Raw genomic sequence first — 20,203 nt, forward strand, 5'->3', positions numbered from 1 at the left:
AGAAACAATTAAATTGGTAATAAACAAATGTGAACAATCAGAACTGTTTCAACGAACTGACGGAAGGTCAGTTTGAAGGTATGGAATAGCAAAAAAAGGGTGAAGTCGATTTGACTGTCGTCTGTAATTACAGGATAAAAAGTAAATTTTTAAACTAGTGTATGATATTCATTGTGAATGATGGTGTGAAGTGAAGTGAAGTGTTATGGCTCCAGTTCGGGTGCAGTGGATTAAAAGGGAGGAATACATTAAAACAGATGAGAAAAAAAGTCTTCTATGATTGTTGCAATGAAGAGGTAAGCATTTTTACCATATTTCTATTTGAGAAAATAATTATACCGGTACTGATTTATTTGTATAGAATATACAATGCCTCCTAAAATTATAAAAAAATACATTTTAACATTCAAGTTACGTGCAAGTCGTTTACTTGAACAGTAGAGTAATTCAGTTGTTTAACGACACGTTAAAAGTGTTAAAATTTTTAAAAAAGGTTATGTACCTTAGACAGACGGCCTGTTTCGACGCGGTGCTGCGTCATCTTCAGTGTCCTACGAACTACTGCTGTTTCTGTTGATCTTGCATTCTGCCATTTGCATTCTTCAGTTGTAGGGGTAGGGGTGTGTTGCTCCTATGGTGGGTGGTGGTTGTTTGTGTGCTATGTATCGTAATATCAAATACTGTGTGGATATTGAACTGTGATTGTGTATTAAGTAGGTATATGTTGTGGGTGTGTTATTGTATGTTTGTATATTTCGTATTGTTCTAAGATGTTTAACTGTGGACTTTTTGGTGTGCTGTGTAGAATTTCCATATCTGTTTCTATATTATTGTAGTTATGTTATTATTGATGATATGTTCTGCGTAATTTGATGTGATGTAGGGTTTGGTTATAGCTTTAATGTGTTCATTATATCTTGTTTGAAAGGTTCTTCCTGTCTGTCCTATGTAAAAATGTGGACAACTATTGCATTTTAGTTTGTAAACACCAGTTGAATTATATTTATTTGAATGTTTGATGTGATCAAATCACATCAAATTACGCAGAACATATCATCAATAATAATCATGACTACAATAATATAGAAACAGATATGGAAATTCTACACATCACACCAAAAAGTCCACAGTTAAACATCTTAGAACAATATGAAATATACAAACATACAATAACACACCCACAACATATACCTACTTAATACACAATCACAATTCAATACCCACACATCATTCGATATTATGATACATAGCACACAAACAACCACCACCCACCATAGGAGCAACACACCCCCAACCCTACAACTGACGAATGCAAATGGCATAATGCAAGATCAACAGAAACAACAGTAGTTCGTAGGACACTGAAGATGAAGCAGCACCGGTGTCGAAATGGGCCGTCTGTCTAAGGTACATAACCTTTTTTTTTTTTAAATTGTAACACTTTTAACGTGTCGTTAAACAATTTTAAGTTTTTTTAAACAAAGTGTTAACGTGAACCAGAATCAATAAAGTAATTCAGTATTTTAATTTCCTATTCAGCCAGTTAAACGTCAATATATCATTCAGAGGCGGTTCTAGTCTGGTGTAGCTTTGACAAAAATAATAAATACTGTACCTGCATGTGATGAATAAAGTAGTGAAAAAGCATTTTTCTGGTTCAGATTCAAATTTATTATCTAATGGAAATATTGCATTATTGTAAAAGAATCGTGCATGAGAAATTAAGTAGTCAATATAAAAATATGTCTGTCCCTGCCAAGTTTATAACCTCTAAAACTACTGCTGTTACTATATACATGTAAATATCAATGCTAATAATGTGAAAAGCAACAAGACAAAAGTTTAAAAGTAACTTTTCTGGATTTAGCACAAGAAAATTTGTAGGTGATATAGGAAATGTCTTCACCCAGAAGTTCATGTCCAATGCTTATTAAAATTAGATTGTTCAATATACCTTGATTGATGGTGCTCTTTAGTTCATTTTTAATCCATTTTAGTTTTGAAACTGAATGTTCTCCACTGCAGTGAATTACAGGAAATAAAATGATAGGCCTATAATTTTCCAGATGGCAAGCCAAAATTATTGAATTTTCTATTGAGGACTCTCAAGCAGGGGCCTGTAGCATTTGCTATCTTTGATACTGATGTTAATCCTGCATTATCACAGAATCATCTGTTAGTTTCTACCACCATTCAGATGCTTAATATAGCTTGAATAGGACTTTCTGAATGAAGAACAGAATCAGCAGTGGGGGTTCTTACGTTTGTACACACTGTCATAGTATTTTGTTCCATAGTAAAGCTTAGTACAGCTCTACAAGTTTTTCCCTGGATGTTGCCACATTCTCCATTCTATTTTTCTTATGGCATAAGCTAAGTTTACATGAAACCTGACTCACATTCTGCTATGATGAGGTAGCTCATGACAAGAATCACGGTGTGACCACTGTAGATGTAATCTCCACAGTATGTATGCTTTCCATTAATGGAGAGACCAAACCCAGACATCAGTTGCCATGCTCTCTTCAGTACTACAACAGTGCTGGTCGCATTCATTTTCGGTGAGCAGTAATATTTGTGACTGGAAACTGGGAGAACTGTCACAAACATTGTGACAGACCGCATCAGGTACAGTGTTGCCAGGATCATAAACACCCGCCTCATTACAATGAACCTGTAACAACAAAAGTGTTATCAGCAGACCTCAAATAATACTGGTAGCAGGATTGATTACATGGCATTGAATTATGAGAAAACACCTGCACACAGCCGTCTCTTTAAAGATAACCAGTCTAAAGATTTTACAGTATGATTGCCTTAAGTTAGTTTTTTTGACGTTATTAAGAGTAAAATATTCTTATGAACATGGTTCGAGACTGAATAGTTCGCAGTTAGTTTATACTTTGAGGAAGTACATAATTTTGAACATAGTTAATCTGCGCTTATATATTCCCATATAGCCTATGTATGATATGGGAGTGAGGAAGTACATAATTTTGAACATAGTTAATCTGCGCTTATATATTTCCATATGTATGGCATGGGCATACTCTATGATCACTTGAGTAAGCCTACAAATATGATGCAAATATACCATTCATAAATTCTTGTATGATGTGTGAGATTATTTTTATTTTTTTTTTTTTAAATGATGTATGACTTAGAAAGTTTTGAACAATCTGTATTGTAAACATACACTTTTAATTTAATGAAATAGAATTATGCAAGCATGTAAGTTTTATATTGTACTTTTAACATAATTATTATTGCTTTGTTTCTTGGAATTCAAAATTCTATAGTATTGTAATCATTGAATAACATATCTGTTTCAAATTAACTTTTAACTTAATATAAGCTCAGGCATAACATGCTTAAGTACTGCTATTACTTCATTAATCATCACATTGATTGCTAATGCAAATAAATAGTGACATTAAGGTTATTAGATTTTTTCCACAATTCTCAGGGAAGAAAAAACAACTTTTAACATTTCTGTTAGTTCTCCATTCACTTATATTGCTGAAGTTGGTTAAGACAACAAGCATGGTTCGAACAGTTCCTAAACTCATTCTGGATTTTTGGCATGTCCATATCATGTTCACTGAAGAAAAAATTGTCTCCACGGAAGCATCACTTACAGGAAGACATAGAGATAGTTCAAACGACTTCTGAAGTTGTGCATAGAGAATTATTTTCTCAGAGAAAAATTTTAAAAATTTCACTCAATTTTGAGCAAAGAGTAGCATTTTCTTCACTCCATTTTGCTATTTTCTCTGAAGTCACATATTTCTTCAAGGAAGAAATGTCATCAGATAAATTATCTTCTTCTAGATCAAATCCATCTATTGTACATTTGAAGAAAAATAATAATGTACTGTCTCTTTACATTTTTCTCTCTCTCAAGAGACCACAGCAATATGCTGTACATTAGCTACATTCCACAGATATTTTATCTTGTGAACACAGAGATATTCAACAGCACTTTCATAAAATAATAATTAACACTGAAAATCCGGAGATATTTAGGAACAAATTATTAAATCCGGAGGCATTCCAGGGACGAATTATGTCTGGAGACAAAAAGAAAAATTTGGGTACTATCCCTGGAAAACAGAAATGTCTGGTAACCTTAACCAAAATGACATATACTTTCTCATACATTTTGTATAGGGTCTTCCAATAAGAGTGTTCTACTTTTAACATATAAGAGCTGCCGTGTTTATGAAGCTATAAGTTAGCAGTCACATTTTTCCCATGGTTACAGTTGGTGTCGACAAATAATCATGGAACATTACACCATTCCACAATGCATAGAAATCATTAAAATGTATTATTAAAATACAAGTCATCCATTCGCCAAGCATTCCTTGCATTAGGCTAAGTGAAGTGTATAATGTGTAAGATATTGGACTATGATAAGGGATTATTTTTGGCTTCAATTGGAAGGTATGGATTTCAGAAACGTCTCGTTTCAGCAAGATGGCACCACATGTTATACTGCTCACGAAACAGTCGACCTTTTGAGGGAGAATTTCAGAGACTTCATCATTTCACATGGTGGTGATGTTAACCGACACCTGAGATCGTGTGATTTAATGCTGCTGGATTACTTCTTATGGGGTTATGTAAAATAAAGGGTTTATGCCAATAAGACAAAAACAGTTAATGACTTAAGGAACAATATCACGTGCGTAATTCGTGAAATTGAGCCTGGTTTATGTTTGTCTGTTATTGAACATTCGAAGACCTGTATACACACAACCCAACGAAGCACCAGTGGCCATTTAACTGATGTTCTCTTCCATATGTAATGGCATTAAGTGTGCTTAAAAATAATAGTAATTAAATAAATAAACCTCTTTCGTTTATACAATATATTTCATTGTTTCTAGTTCACGTTTACACTTGTTTAAAATTTAAAACTATACAGTCGAATCGTTAAAAATGTTAAAATTTACATAACCTGTTTTAAATTTTAACACTTTTAACGATTCGACTATATAGTTTTATATATATTTCATTTTAAAATGTGTGACATTCTTATTGGAAAACCCCACACTTTCTTGAACAATTTAGTTTCTAATGTTATCAGTTACATTCCTGTCTACATTACACAACTTCATTCTTACATTACTCTTTACATTCAATCTCTATTACCTTGCTTGACAAGAACAATACCGACACACTTCAGAACACACACACGTATTCGCAAACCCAAATGAAGCAGCTGTTCATAGAAGATAAGAAAACAAATGAGGGAGAAAGAAAATAGAAGAAGAAAGATGTAAAGCAAAAATGAAAGCAGGAAAGATAATTATATGACATTATAAAACAAAAACCAACAATTTATACGAGTTCACATTATAATGCAGAAGTAGAAATGGTAATTAAACTTTCACAAATGTGCATGAACTATTGCAGCTGTATTATGTATACTATAATTATTTCTATTAGCATTTTTCTATTTATGAAAATCGGCATTTAAAAGTAAGATAAATAGTAAAACAAAAGACTTTTGCTTTGGTTCACTCACATGTAACAAATGGGTGACAAAATTCACAACAAAAAGTAGAAATATTTCTGCATATGATAATTCATACTTTCGAAACATATGGATCTGCTGGTCATTTCTGCATAAAAAAAATTGTTTGGATAGATTTTCGAGTTCATGGTAATTTTATACTTTTTGATTCTAAATAAGTTACAGGCATTCATTTTCAATTTACTCTACCGTGTATCATTCCTGGTTAAATTCACTCAGAGATACGGAAGATTAACATAATCTGCCCAACAGTTTAGGATAAACCACTGTATACAGATAAACAGACAGATGACATTCCCACTTTTTCGTTATCAATCAGTGACCGTGAAAATGTTTATTTCCACGAAAATCTCAAAATCGATTTTTTGCAATGTCACAATTACTACTATTCCTTTACACTTCGTACAACGAAAAAGTAAAAATGATTGATCATACAAATTCTTTAGTTCCATTTATTTTGACTGAAAGCCGAATTTTGGAACAGTTACGTCTTCTACAAAATAAACTAGGAACAGGTCAAAAAATACCATTTAACTCACTGGGTAAAATGCACCAAAGAATAGACAATCATGTATTTATTAAAGAAAAGTGTAGGCTTACAAAAAAAAACATCTTTAGATAAATACTGGTTTGATGGTAAACTGGACTGCAGACTTGGCAGGAAGAAACAGAACAACATTTTACAGTGTCATATTTCAGCTACGAAATAGTCTGCAAACCAACTGCTTACTGACAGCAACTATTGTTGCACCTGTGAATTATGCTTCACGAAAGGAGGTTTCTACCAGACCGACAAAACTGCGACTCAGAAACAAGCTCCTGTTTTTAATAACAAAACAGAGACTAAGTTTCTATTGAAAATAAGTTTCAGTTTTGTTTTATTCACTACAGGAACACAACAACAAATCATGTTCTCTGACGATGACTTGATCATCATTGGTTGTGGATTTTTCACAATTCAATCTTTAAAGAAGAAGTAACTATGGATATCAAGGTACTGGATGAGGTCGCTTTTCAAGCAGTATAAAGTTTATGGAACAGAAAAAATTAAGGTCGACTTAAGGAAAGACGACATAAGGATATACATGGAGAAATGTAATCTTGTTTTCACAATTTTATGTGAATGTCTACAATGCACTTTAAGGTTTTATAAACCTGCTAGGTCCAAAATGTTGTAAGCAAAATACAAATTATAGAGACATTACTTTAGTGATAGATGACAGATATAAGCAGAAGAAGGTTTTGTTTACGAGTGTTACTATGGTACACTGTTACTGTGGTACCTGCCAGACTGTCACAGGGGGATGGGGGGGGGGGGCTAAAACTTTTCGATCTTTTCTGACTTGAGTCGGGAATTCCAGATGTTCACAAAAACAGTCGTCTGTAACACAATCTCTCCGAATGTTTTGCAAACATGTGTTGCTGTTTCTGTAAACTTGATACTATCTGTTTCCTTTTTGTTTTGCCAATCTGGTGGAAACCCTCAGTAAGAAAATGCGTCATTTTCATACTTTTAAAGGAAATCGGTGTATTGTCACGTGTATTTTGAGGTCAGATAAAGATGTTTTATGATCATTAGTGCAAAAAACAAGTTGGTCAGTTGCTGACAGTTACTTGTGAAGTGTGATCGTGTCAGGACTATGGTGCATATTACAACAGTGATTATTCATGGTTGATGATTTTATGCAGCTTGAGTCTTTGGGGACAGTCAGAAGAAAATGTCAGAAAATGTTATGAAATCTTAATTGCTAAGAGGATCACAATATATAGGAATGAAAATAAATACTGAATATACCAGATCTACTTTAGTCAATACAATGAAATCGTAAAGTTGAGAGCTAACGAAAGAGTATATGTACAGTAAAATCCCTTGTATCCCGCACCCAAATAACTGGCAATATCAAAACAATGCACTTTTGGCTAGGCAAAAAAAAAGTAGCCTAATTCAAGTGAAAGGTCAGAGTTGGACGAAGATGTGTATATTATGTTTACTCTTTACACTGTTCACATGTGAAAACATACACAGAAAACCCCATTACGTCTCTGGAGTAGACAGGGTAACATCGGTATGTCACTTGGGCCTTGCAAACAATGTGCAGAGATGATGCCTTTACATTTACCACTTGAATTCGCCCGTTTCTAAGGTGTGTTGGACGAGTCTAAATAGGAAAGTGTAAAATTCTCTGTTCCTACAGCACGTAAAAGTTTCATTTAAGTGATAGATAGTATATGTAAACAAGCAAACATTAGAGACATGTTAAAGAGGTTCAAATCATCGAGTGCTACTTCATTGTCTTCATAGTTGCGGTGTTGGCTACACTGCTCTTCACGTTACATGGCCGCCATTTAAAATTATCATAAAGCCACGAAAACTTTTAGTATTTTTTAAGTTATTATGCATTACTATAATTATGAACTGCTGAATATACATTACCATAGTCAGTACTACAAATAAACATTGTACGTATTTCAAAACTTTATTTTTAAATAGCTATGTGAAAATTACCAAATTTCAACATGGAAAAAAAATGTACAGTATGTCTTTACATAACCTATAAACGTATTTTCCAATTATCCAGCAAAATCTGTTATCTGGCACTTGCTTTGTCCCACAGTTGCCGGATACGAGAAATTCTACTGTATTAAATTTGTAATTCTTCTCCTAACCTCAGGACATTTGAGTTTTACTTACACGTTCAGCTTGGCCTCCCACTGGGAACACTTGCACCAAACATACTTGCATGGCCAGCAAAGACTACATCATTATAGTAGATTCATAACCTCCCACCGTATTTTTACTCATAAATTTGATTAGTAGCATACAGGCAATTTTTATTTCATAATGAGTAATAACTTAAATAGATTTGCAATTTCTTCATTTTTGTGATGAAAAAATATTTTAACACTATACTCATTAAAAAGAAATAACAATATCATAGTCCAAGAAAAGGCCCGTAAAAGTGTTCAGTTCTTGTTCTGATTGCCCAAGCAATTCGAATGCGAAACTTAGCTTATATAGCAATAATTATTCGGAATGTGATCCAGAATGAAAATTCCTACGGAATGTGATCCAGAAGGAAAATTCCTATAGAAAAACTCTACAAATGTTACTAAACCTGAGCAAGGAAAACAAAAATATGAGAATACAATAATCCTCAGACTGAAGTGTTAGGGTTTTTAAGAACCACCTGCTTCTCTATCACTTATTCAACCTAATCTAATCTCATTATTTGAGCTCAAAACTTATCAGGTCAATGATGTTCACTATGTTTGATTTGCTTTATTGCTGTCAATGATATTATCATTTCAGTTTTGTACAAACTTTTCAACCAACACAAAACTGCTTATGTCATATCTGAACACACAAGTTTCGGTGCACATTCGAGAAATCCCTGTGGTTAGTTACTGCACAGAATGTTTGTTGTACAGATCCTATGAATTTAGTCAGGAAAGATTACAGATTGTGTAAAAAGTACGAAATGATTGCTGGGAAAATGGAAATATTCTGAGAAAATCTGTTAATACCACCTTTATCCACCACAAATTCCATTTTGATTAGCCACAATTTGTACTTCCCCTTCAGCATGAAAGGTGACAACTAGTCTTTTGGTCAAATATTCATGACACTCCTCTCAATTTTCAATTCATGTCTTCCCCAACTTGTGAGGTTGCCATATGACAAGGAATAATGGGAATAAGATTAAAATCGAATAAAACATGATAAGAAATCAGTAATTTTATAATATAGTGATCAATATGAAATTTAATGTGGTAAAAGAGTAAAGGAAGTGTCACTAGGAAAGTAGCTCAGGACGTGGAATAAAGATGATGTCTGTAGGATTGGAGAACTGATAAATATGTCTAAATCATAAGAATTATTTGCAAAGCAACTGAAGCTCTTTGCTGTTAAGGAAACTGCAACCATAATTTATTACTATAATTAAAAATATCTGGACACTACTTCTTGTGAATGGATGTGGCATAATCGCATAATGCATTCATTGCCTTGCACTGTTTAGGCTAGACTATACAGCTTTAATGGTGAGGAATCTTAGAGCATTGCCATGATGACATTCTACACAATGTAACGCTTTCACACTTTATGGCAAGAGTTCAATAAGGGTTCTTATCAATGTAAGAATGCCTTTATCTACAAAGCAAGGTCTATACAATGGTTATTGACAGTGCTGTCATGGAGGCCATACGGGACTATACATCATATGGGAACCTACAATTTTTTTAATTAATCGTTGGGAAAAAGACAATTTTGTCCATATGAAGCCATACGGCATATGGGTGTCTAAATTTTATACATGGAGATCTGTACAGATCTTATCTTAGATCATCTCTTGCTGTTCCTAATGTATTTTGTTTGATGTTCATAAACAAAAATTGTCCATCTCTGCAGCACTGAAATCCAGAATTATATAAAATAATGGTTGAAAAACAAGAAGTGCTGCAAATACACACTCCAAGATTCATGGAGACAATTGTGCATCTACGGTGGTGCTACATGGTGTATTCTTTAAATCAAACTACTTGTACAATTAAAATGTAAAGCAAAACAATTTCTTTAATTCTTCTTTAATATTAAAAAAATCATTAAATGACAGTCGGAGAGATAGAGAGAGGAGAGTAAAATATGTTTTTTTTATCCAATCCCACCAGGTTTCGACATTTCTGGTCTTCTCTCCTGGCCGTGGCTTAGTTGTAACCCACTTCTGAGGTTGGGGCACCTGGAAGGCGGAGTTACATTACCCCAATGATGTGATAGGATGATTATGATAATGTGGTGCCAGGAGAGGTCTTAAATCTAAACTTAACCTAAATTCCAGACCATGGACGAACACAGGAATAATCTCCTTTAAGGAAAAATTCCTGTGCTCTAACCGGGAATCGAACCCGGCACCCCATGAACTATAGCCAGAAGCTCTGACCACTAGACCATGAGGCTGGTAAATATGTTTCAATGGAGAAAACAAGAGGTGGGGCATAGGGCCAAAAAAAAATTACCATGACAGCACTGGTTATTGAGATGAATGAGAAAGAACTAGAATCGTTTTCACAGAGCTTTGATCTCAACCTCAATGAAACTTTTGAAATGAAATTTAACACCAACTGATAATCAGAAAGAATTAACTCCCATCATCAATGTCCTGCCTCACTATATTTCTCATGGAAGAATAAAATGTAAATCTCACAGCAATGTACCAGAATCTACAATACATGAAAAATAAGGATGTGATTGATGTTATCTGCTGCCTCGTGGCATGAGAACCCAGTGTTGTCACATTTCCTCTTACACGCTATCTGTCTCCAACTCTAAATTCTCTTGTTTATCATTACCACTGTTGTACTGCTTTCGGAGATCTGGTGAGACAATTGGATGATATGGGTATACAATGTATACAATTTAATGTATTATATTGCTGAACTGTGAACAAAAGACAACACAATTCACAGCACTCAGGACTGAACATAGAATGCAGGTGTATGATCTGATATGAACTGTGATGACAATGAATTCTTGATTCCTTTTATCATCCTGGAAATAGGCTCCGACTTTTGATTTCAAGCCAGAGGGCAAAAAGGGATGCCAAGTAGAGGTCTGTATGATTTGGGTCAAGCCCGCAGGCCTAGGTCCAGCCCGGCTTGTGGGCCAGGCTCGGGTTGAAATTCACATAATGCTCATAATCGTTTTTTTTTCTTTCCGCGAATTATATAGTGATTAAAAATAATACAAAGATTTTAATGCATGCACGATTAATAGATGTGCACCTGATACCCATCCAGAACAGTAGACTACTGGTACGTAAGTTATTGTTTAGTTCTACTTCGTACTTCGTAACGACATTCGTCTCGTCTCTACTCTGTCAGATCATTGTTCATTTGTTTTTCCTGAGAGATTACTCTTTCTTATGCTCCTATGGGAGTGATCTTTCTCGCAGCTCTTCCTGACCCTTGTGGCATCTGGCCTCTGCTTTATCTACTAGTCTTTAAGTTTCAGATTGTGCTCGAGTCGATAATTACAAGCTAATCTCGGATTTTGGGCCAGGTTTGGGTCAGGTTCAGCTTGAGCCGGATAGGGCCGAGCCTAAGAATTTCGGCCATGCAGACCTCTAATGTCAAGTCATGAGGTGATGTATATATTCATGAGATATTCAGCTATTATACTTAGCTTTAAATATTTATTAATTTTTAGTTGTTTCTGCTCATGTTTATGATAATACGAAATCGATTTTTGCCGAGTTCAAACAACATAACTATAATAAGGAATTATATTTCTGTTATAACTGATTAACTGTTATATTATGTTAACTATGTAGTATTTCACATAACATGTTCGGAAAATGTTAAAAAAAATTACGGGTGTGAAAGGACCTGTGGAAGGACTTGTTCACCATGTCACTCGCAATCTTGTTTCTTATACACTGTAGCCATCTAGTGGAAAGCCTTCCTATAAGAGATATCTTTCACATTACACTATGAAGGTGCAAGTGCAGGTGTGGAGATACCTTCGCTGTTATGCACATTCTTTCTTATTTTGAATAAAATAGACAAACTCTCTAGAGTCAAAAGAGCGATACTGACGTGAAAAATGAACCAGAAAAATACTTTACAAGAACATATTGCCGTTGTTCCTGCAAAAACTCCTATGTGACATATTTATCGATTTCCAGATTTTTGCTCTGTTAAATAGCCTAAATAGTGACACAGCAAAATTCGAAAATGTAAGAATTCACAGTCTCCTATGTACGGCTGCCATAGGATGAATAAATGTGTTCTTTCTTCCTACTGAACAATTGAGGAGTTGAATCAAAAACGGGCATAATCCATATTTTGTCCTTTTTCCGTTCAATGCATTATTAGATTCTCTAGTGTGTATTTTGTAACCCTACAAAGTTTCGATTTGATATCTCTTTTCTAGTGGTCTGTGGCACAGTATAAGTGTTGAGCTGCTTTCACAGTTTAATGTTAGATATTAGGTGATGGTTGGAAAGTTGTGTTTTCTAATTTCTACCTACATAATTGGGACTTAAGAGAGAGCTCAATTTATTATTGTTTTAATGGTACTCATTTTTTAAAATGTCCAGTGAATTTTATGTATTCAGTAATGATGCATCTTTCGGTTCAAGCAAATGTGAAAGTGGATGTGGTGAATGATGTATCGGTAAGAAACAAAGCGACGAGAAAACGAAAAATAAATTCTGTATTCAGCTATCACACCAAGAAAGGAAAATCTAAAAAATTATACTTCGAAAATCTCAATCTCAATATAAAGGTGTTGTTCAATCTTATTAGCTCTTACTACAGGTCAGAAATGGGCACAATTCTAAAACAAGAGTAAAGATCCTATTTCAACTTTTGCAAGAGGACAGATTATGCTTCCAGATTACCACGAACAAATGTTTGTGTTAGAGTTTGACTATGTCCAGAATTTAACACGTCCCAGATTGAATGTTACCTCTCAGTTTTTTTATAGAGACTACTGTGGTTTTACATCTTCAATATCCACTGTCACAATGATGACTCCAGCTTCTTTTACTACTTCCTAGAGACAACGTCGAAAAAGGATCCTAACACACTATGACTATGTTCACAATATACGAACTCTACAAATATTGAGCACACAGTTCTCTTTTCAGATTCAGTCAAAATAAGAACCTCAAAATGGTACGTTTCTGTTCATGGTTGTCAACGAAGATAAACTTAAACGTTTTTTTCCAGTTTGTGGTCACTCTTACACCCAGTGTGACTAGGACTTCGGTTTGTATAGCATGATAGTCAAGAGGAACGAAAATATTTACACAGCTGCGGAATATGCTCAGATTCTTCTAACCTGTAGGCTGGATCCAGCTCTATTTAAGGTGATTGAAGGAAATGAGTATATCTTTGACTGGAGCCAAGCTTTGACAACTCTTTTCAAGAATAAGAAACCCGCAACAAAAGATCAGGATTTCAAAATTCAGTCATATACAAAACTGAAAAATTCTTCTATTCGCATCGTGTCTGCTTCAGAGAGTTTTCACAGTTGTTACTGTACATATTCTTTTGGCAAGAGGACGCAGCATTTAAGGGGTTAGCTACAGCTTACAGCAGTAAAATTTTGGAAATATTCAATATTTTTTTTCTCCATTACTGTATCTTGTACAATAATGGAAATTGGTATGTTTAAAACACTGTCCTTCTGCTATATGAAAAAAATATTTTTAAGATTTAAAAAAAATTATTTACATTTTTTTTTGTTCAAAATTCAGTTCACTGTGCAGTGATGAAGCGTTTCTCACATAACTAAAGAACTACCCAACATTCTGTGATGAAATTTTTTGTGTGTATTTATACATGTCATATCTACAATATGATGCAAGGTCACTCCTCTACCTTTGATAGATTCTCTGATAAAGAATTAATTCATTTAAAAATGGTCAAATTAATATCAGTATTTTCTTCTAACACAAAATAAAGAAATATTATTTATTAAGGAATGTAGTTGAAAGAGCATGATATTGTAAATATGAGTTTCAGCAATAAAATAAAAGAGAGAGAACTTGAAAAAGTTAACAAGTTTATGAGTTATGAAGGAAACACTTGATCACTGCACAGTGAACTGCCACCATTTTTACTTTTGAAAAAAAAAATTATATATATATATATATATATATATAAGTAATTTTTTTAAATCGTAAAAATACTTTTTTTCATATAGGAGAAGGACAGTGTTTCACACATACCAATTTTCATTATTATACAAGATACAGAAATGGAGGGAAAAAATTGTTGAATATTTCCAAAAATTTTACTGCTGTAAGCTGTACCTAATCCCTTAACAGATTTAGATGTTCCAGCAGTCCCACCAAATCCTGTGAAATCGAGGAAGGAAAATGATGGAAGGAGCCCGTACACATTCCTGTCAGAAGAACAGAAGACTTAGGTTACTTTGAACTACTCTTTGCTAAGTTTCATCAATTTACTAGACTTTTGTTGTATCTAGCACATTTTTTCGTAAAGAATTTCCTCATGTTTTCTTTTTTTACACAATAACTTTACCATTTCAAGTGGAATCTTTAATACTGTTCTGAAAATACAGTTGTGTTTACAAAAAAAGGAAGCATTTTACTTTAATCATTTCTCACGAATTTTAAAATATGATGAATCACAATGTTATCCTTAAAACAGTATAAATTGTGTTCATATTCCTTGTGTAATCCTCTTCATTTAATCCTCAACTAGAAATTGCAGAAGGAAATTTGTTCTGCCGTTTTTCCATGCATAGGGTAATTGAATGGAAGAAAGATCATTGAATGGAATAAGGACAATTGCAAGGTTATTTTATAAAGACTATTTCTTCCTTACTGTATACACATTTATATCAATTAAAATGTTTTTCAGTTAATAAAATATTGAATAATAGCGTGAATCTCCGTCGTTTACTATGATAAATATGTGTTATTTATACAGCTAATCAAATATTTCAAAGGCCTTTTTCTCAAAACTTCAATTTCTAGGTTACGCCTGTTTACGATTCAACTCCTCAATTTTATATTTTGCACATAGGAGTTATTGCAGGAACAACGACGATATAAAGAAATGCATGGATTTGAGATAATGGTAAGTAAGGAGGAAGAGGTGGAAGAGACAGTGTTGTTTGTGAACAAGCTCCATTCAGCATTTGTAAGAAAACATGCGTCTTCAATGAAAATATAATGCTTATTTTGCATAGAACACAATATAGTATATTACAATACAAGGTTGGGAAGTGCTTTTTACAAAATCGAGGAAAAGTTTGAAAAACGAGCAGAGCAAACTTTTCAATTTCGGAAATTTTGTAATGCACTTCACAACTGTGTATTGTACAACATTTTTTGCACGATCATATTTTCAAAATTGCAAATACAATATATTATTTTGCATTGAAAATTTAAAACAATATTATTCCAAAGCCTTCACAAAAGTATACTGTAATGGAAACTAAGTAACAATAAGTGCACTGTAATGGGTCTATTTCAGTATAGTTTTATGTTTTGAAGAAAGGTTTCCCTAGCAACAAGTTTCTGTGTGGGAATTCTAACTTTCAAGGCCTAACAGCAATAGCTGTAAATACAACAAAAAAACACGATCGTACAAAAAATATGTTTACAGTCCTACTAGTTCAACAACATATTATTTCAAATTAATAACCACAGAGAATTTTTGATTGCCTTTGAAAGACACCACTCATGTTCTAGATTAGGGTATCACTCACCTGTGTTTGTGGAAGACAAGAACAAAGGATGTTGCTATGTTGGCTATCATTATGAGTATCTCAGAGACATCGAGAGCCCAATCTGCCTCTGCTACTGCATCCAAGAACACATCTGACAGAGGCCCAACATCCTTATCAGGCACTCGCTCATGAATTAGCGCCAATGTCAGAGTGGTCATCATGAAGCTAGCGACCATGATCACAAAAGCTGTAAAAAAATTTAAACAAAATTATTTATATTTCAATAACACAAGAAAAATTTTAGTAAAAGCGAGTAGATTTGTGTTATAAAGCCTCTTTTCATAATTCTAAGACGGAGTTCGTATTACACAGAATTCTAGAAAGAGAAAACAAAGCTACGCACTTACTACAATCTTCCTTCACTTAAGAACAATTCTTAAATTCTCATTTGAAGCCTCAAAATTTTAGAAAGAGGGAGTACCTACCAAAACTAATTTCATTACCTCAACTAGTCCTTCTCTCGTCCTCTGATCATGCGGACTGCCTCTTTTCTGGGACTTACAAAGCATCTGTGCGACAAAACTTTTTTCTGAGACTGTACATCCATTATCAGGCAGTACATCTCACTGGACGATATATGTGAGAGGAAAAACAATTGTTTGTATCCATCTTAAGTCTGATTAATGTAATATGTTATTAGTCAGTGATGTATGCAAGGAAAGGAACTGGCCAACCCAATTATCTCCTGATTCAGTTGCCTCATGAGTGATGCCTTAATGGGTTCTAACCTGTTTTCGGACAGATGACTAAACAACAACAACATATTACTCCTAAGGATATTGTGACACAAAGCATGAGGGTGATCAGATATGTAGTTCATGTAGTTCTTCATTACCATCTACTGTAAACTTAGACACACTTTTTCTCATCAGTCCAGAACCCAAATGTTTGGGAATATGCCTTTTGTTACTAGGTTGACATAATTTGTCAAAGTTACGTTGATTTAAATGTGTTCGATATTTAGGAGTGATTGGACTAATTCTTCTTCACACAATTATCTGCCGAATTTGGGAAACAGAATGCCTGCCAAAAGAATGGGAAGAGGGTCTGATCTGCCCAATATATAAAAAGGGAGATCCCCTAGAGTGCTCAAATTATAGAGGGATCACGCTGTTAAATATAGGATATAAGATCTTTTCAAATGTCCTATATAGGAGGATATTACCAGATGCAGAAAGAATTATAGGAAGCTATCAGTGTGGCTTTCGAGAGGGGAAATCAACCTCTGATCAGATACAGGCAGTACGACAATCTTCAAAAGACTCGAGAGTATAAGATTAATACTCATAGATTATAAGGCAGCATACGTTAGTATTAACAGGGAGAAGTTGTTTGATGCCATGGAGGAGCTTGGAATTCCTACGAAGCTTGTTGCCCTGACAAGATCAACCCTAACTAGGGTTAATTGTAGAGTTAAACTACAGGCAGGACTTTCAGAACCTTTCTATACACAGAAGGGCCTTAGACAAGGTGACGCACTTGCATGTCTGTTGTTCAATACTGCTTTGGAAAAGGTTATCCGGAGCTCAGAAATTGAAAAGAGGGTACAATATTGGCTTATGCTGATGATATTGACACTGTTGGGAGATCAGAAAGAGCCATCAAAGATGTATTCATCAACCTAGATGCTGCAGCACAGCAAATGGGCCTCAAAGTAAATGAGGGTAAAACCAAGTATAAGGAGGTATCAATCAATCCTTCAGAAATGGAGTATCTTGAAGTAGGAGGATACAAGTTTGAAAAAGTCACCGAATTTAAGTACCTAGGTTCACTAGTTACCTCAGATAATAATGTAAGTGAAGAAATCCAACATAGACTCCTCACAGCAAATAGATGCTATCATGGACTCCAAAACCAGTTAAGATCACATGATATCAGCCTCAACGCTAAGTGCAAATTATATAAAACATTAATAAGACCAGTCTTGCTCTATGGATCTGAAATCTGGGAAGTTGGCAGTGCCGACAATTGTAGGCTGAGTATATTTGAGAGGAAGGTTCTGAGGACGATATACACACCAGTAAATGATGAGGGCAGTTGGAGGAAAAGATATAACTATGAATTATACCAACTTTTTAAAGAACCAGATGTTTGCAGAGAAATTAAAGCTAGGAGAGTCAGGTTTCTGGGCCATATCTGTAGGAAGGATGAAAATGATCCTTGCAAGAAATTTACTCTCACTATACCTTTTGGCACCAGAAAAGTAGGGAGACCTCAGCTAAGATGGCTGGATGAAGTGGAGAAGGATATAATAGCAGCTGATGTTAGAGGATGGAAAACAAAGGTGTTAGATCGAAGGACATGGAAAAGTATCACTGAGGTGGTCAAGGCTGGAACCCGGCTGTAGAACCAAAGAAGAAGAAGACTAATTCTTATTTTGCGTCTTTTGTCTATTTGAGCTCTTACTGCTTATTTTAAGAAAAAGTGTCTTTTTTTTTTTTTAATGAATTGAAAGCTTATTTAAGTTATTTGTTATTTTAGCAACCAACATTTTAATTGCCTTCAATTTAACCTTATCATGTGGAAGTTTCTATGTTGATTGTAATACTTTATAGAATTTATTTCATTATACCAATGGAATTACTAGTAAGCTTAAAATCTTCCCCAGCACCAGAGTAGAGTATCTGGATCTTCCTTTAAGATATTGTCGGTTTGTTCATAAAGGCTATAACCAGCCAGGAGCAGCTGGAAGACACAATGTTTCAGCTTTTCTATTCTTCAAGAATGACGTACAAGTGCAATTTCCTTGTGGACGGTGTTGAAGTTAATTCGTAATAAACTCTCTCTAAAAGTAAAATATGACTATCTCATAAAGTAAAATATGACTATCTCATCTCAAGTTAAAGGCCACTGGACCAATTTCACAATGGACAAATGTTTAATCTGTTTAGTGAACATCTCAGGTCTGTTGGCATATAACTATGATATAACGAATGTGATCCGTAAAAATTTGTTTATACATTCTATCTGGGTACTATCTGTTTGGATCGTGAATCTAAACCATTCTGGAATTGTATTCAACGCGTATTTAGACACGTATATTTGATAAGTCAACCCCTGGAACGTTTCAAGTATAGAAGGTTGTAGTCTGTACCTTGTGGTGGCCATTGTTGCCAATTTAGTGATTATATCATCAGATCTTATTCTTTCAAAATATTTGTCAGTGACTTACTTATCTATTATTTAAATAGGGTTACATACAGTACTATTTAAGTATTCGCACTCTGAAGCTTTAACATTATTTTAAATGATAAGTCTCAATGAACATTGGAAAATAATTAATAAATAATGTGTTCCATAAGCTTTGAAGACTCACGTTACTGACTAAACGAAACAATTTATGTACCGTATATATCATGTACATATATGATTTAAGGGAGTGGTAGGCCTACGCCTTTTTAAATCGAAGTATGCCAGGGGGAAAATCTAGGGGTAGCATATTGCCTCTGGTTTTTTCCCACTTCCCTCACTATATATAACGAAGCATTTTTAATACCAGTAAAATGTTATTTATCGTATCATAGCTTAAAATCCACTCTTAGTGGTGTGTGTGTGTGTGTGTGTGTGTATTTCGATTCAGGACAATTTTGAAGATTACAGCATGTTGTAATTTATCAAACAAACTTACAGAAAGTTGTTTCTTTCAGAGTTCATTAAAATTGTATGAGAAATGACACGTCTGTATGTATAAAAAAAAGTACACAAGTTATCGTAAAGACGTCTTCGTAGTAAACATCAAGTTGAGAAGCAGCAATATGTTGCAACGCAATGGTAGCAGCCCATAGGGAAAGCAAAGGAAAGACTACTGGAGTAACTAAAATTTAAATTAAGATATCTAGGTACTTACTTGGTATACTTCAAAATTATATATTTAAACAAAATGTACTTTTAAAAGTTTGCATGAGTTTTTGGTCACTTCATCACATACACAAAAAATGGGGGGGGGGGGGGGAATTGGCAAAAAGGTAAAGTGAGGGCTTATGTGAGGGCGGCAATGAACCTTAAAAGCCATTTGTAAGTAAGTCTCTTCATATGCCATAAAGATACAAAGACACTTGGGAGGGGGAGAGGGAGGGGGAGGGGAGGGGGGCATGAAGGTAGAGCCCCCTGCTTTCTTAACCTCTGCACTAGACTGAGATGGTGTGATCGGCACCAAGCTTCAACCGCCTTTTACCCCCAGGAAAGACTCGGTACTCAATTTGATAGGAGCTGAGTGAACCTTGGAACCATTCTGGAAGTCTGGCAATGAGAAAATCCCGTCACCATCCGCAAACCCTGGACCTTCCAGTCTGTAGCCAGCTGCTCCACAAACTGAACCAGGGGGGTTTATCTCAAATGATAGATGTTGGATGCTCATAGATGTTCCATAGTTTGCCGCATGTGGTCAGGACAGCGCT

At 34.6% G+C, this 20,203-nt stretch overlaps 1 protein-coding gene across 7 annotated transcripts in view; it reads right to left on the reverse strand.

Moving 5' to 3' along the window:
• Positions 1 to 20,203, reverse strand: part of LOC138698185 (phosphatidylcholine:ceramide cholinephosphotransferase 2-like) — a 582,479-nt gene that overhangs the window by 22,013 nt on the left and 540,263 nt on the right. For all 7 annotated transcript variants that reach the window (XM_069823938.1, XM_069823935.1, XM_069823934.1 and 4 more), the window contains exons 4-5: positions 15,786 to 15,993; positions 2,400 to 2,674 (exon numbers count right to left, since the gene is read on the reverse strand). In XM_069823938.1, the coding sequence (XP_069680039.1) occupies positions 2,400 to 2,674; positions 15,786 to 15,993 (483 nt within the window). The remainder of the gene's footprint in view (positions 1 to 2,399; positions 2,675 to 15,785; positions 15,994 to 20,203) is intronic.

This window comes from Periplaneta americana, chromosome 4 (assembly GCF_040183065.1).
Source record: "Periplaneta americana isolate PAMFEO1 chromosome 4, P.americana_PAMFEO1_priV1, whole genome shotgun sequence".
Taxonomy (NCBI): Eukaryota; Metazoa; Arthropoda; class Insecta; order Blattodea; family Blattidae; genus Periplaneta; species Periplaneta americana.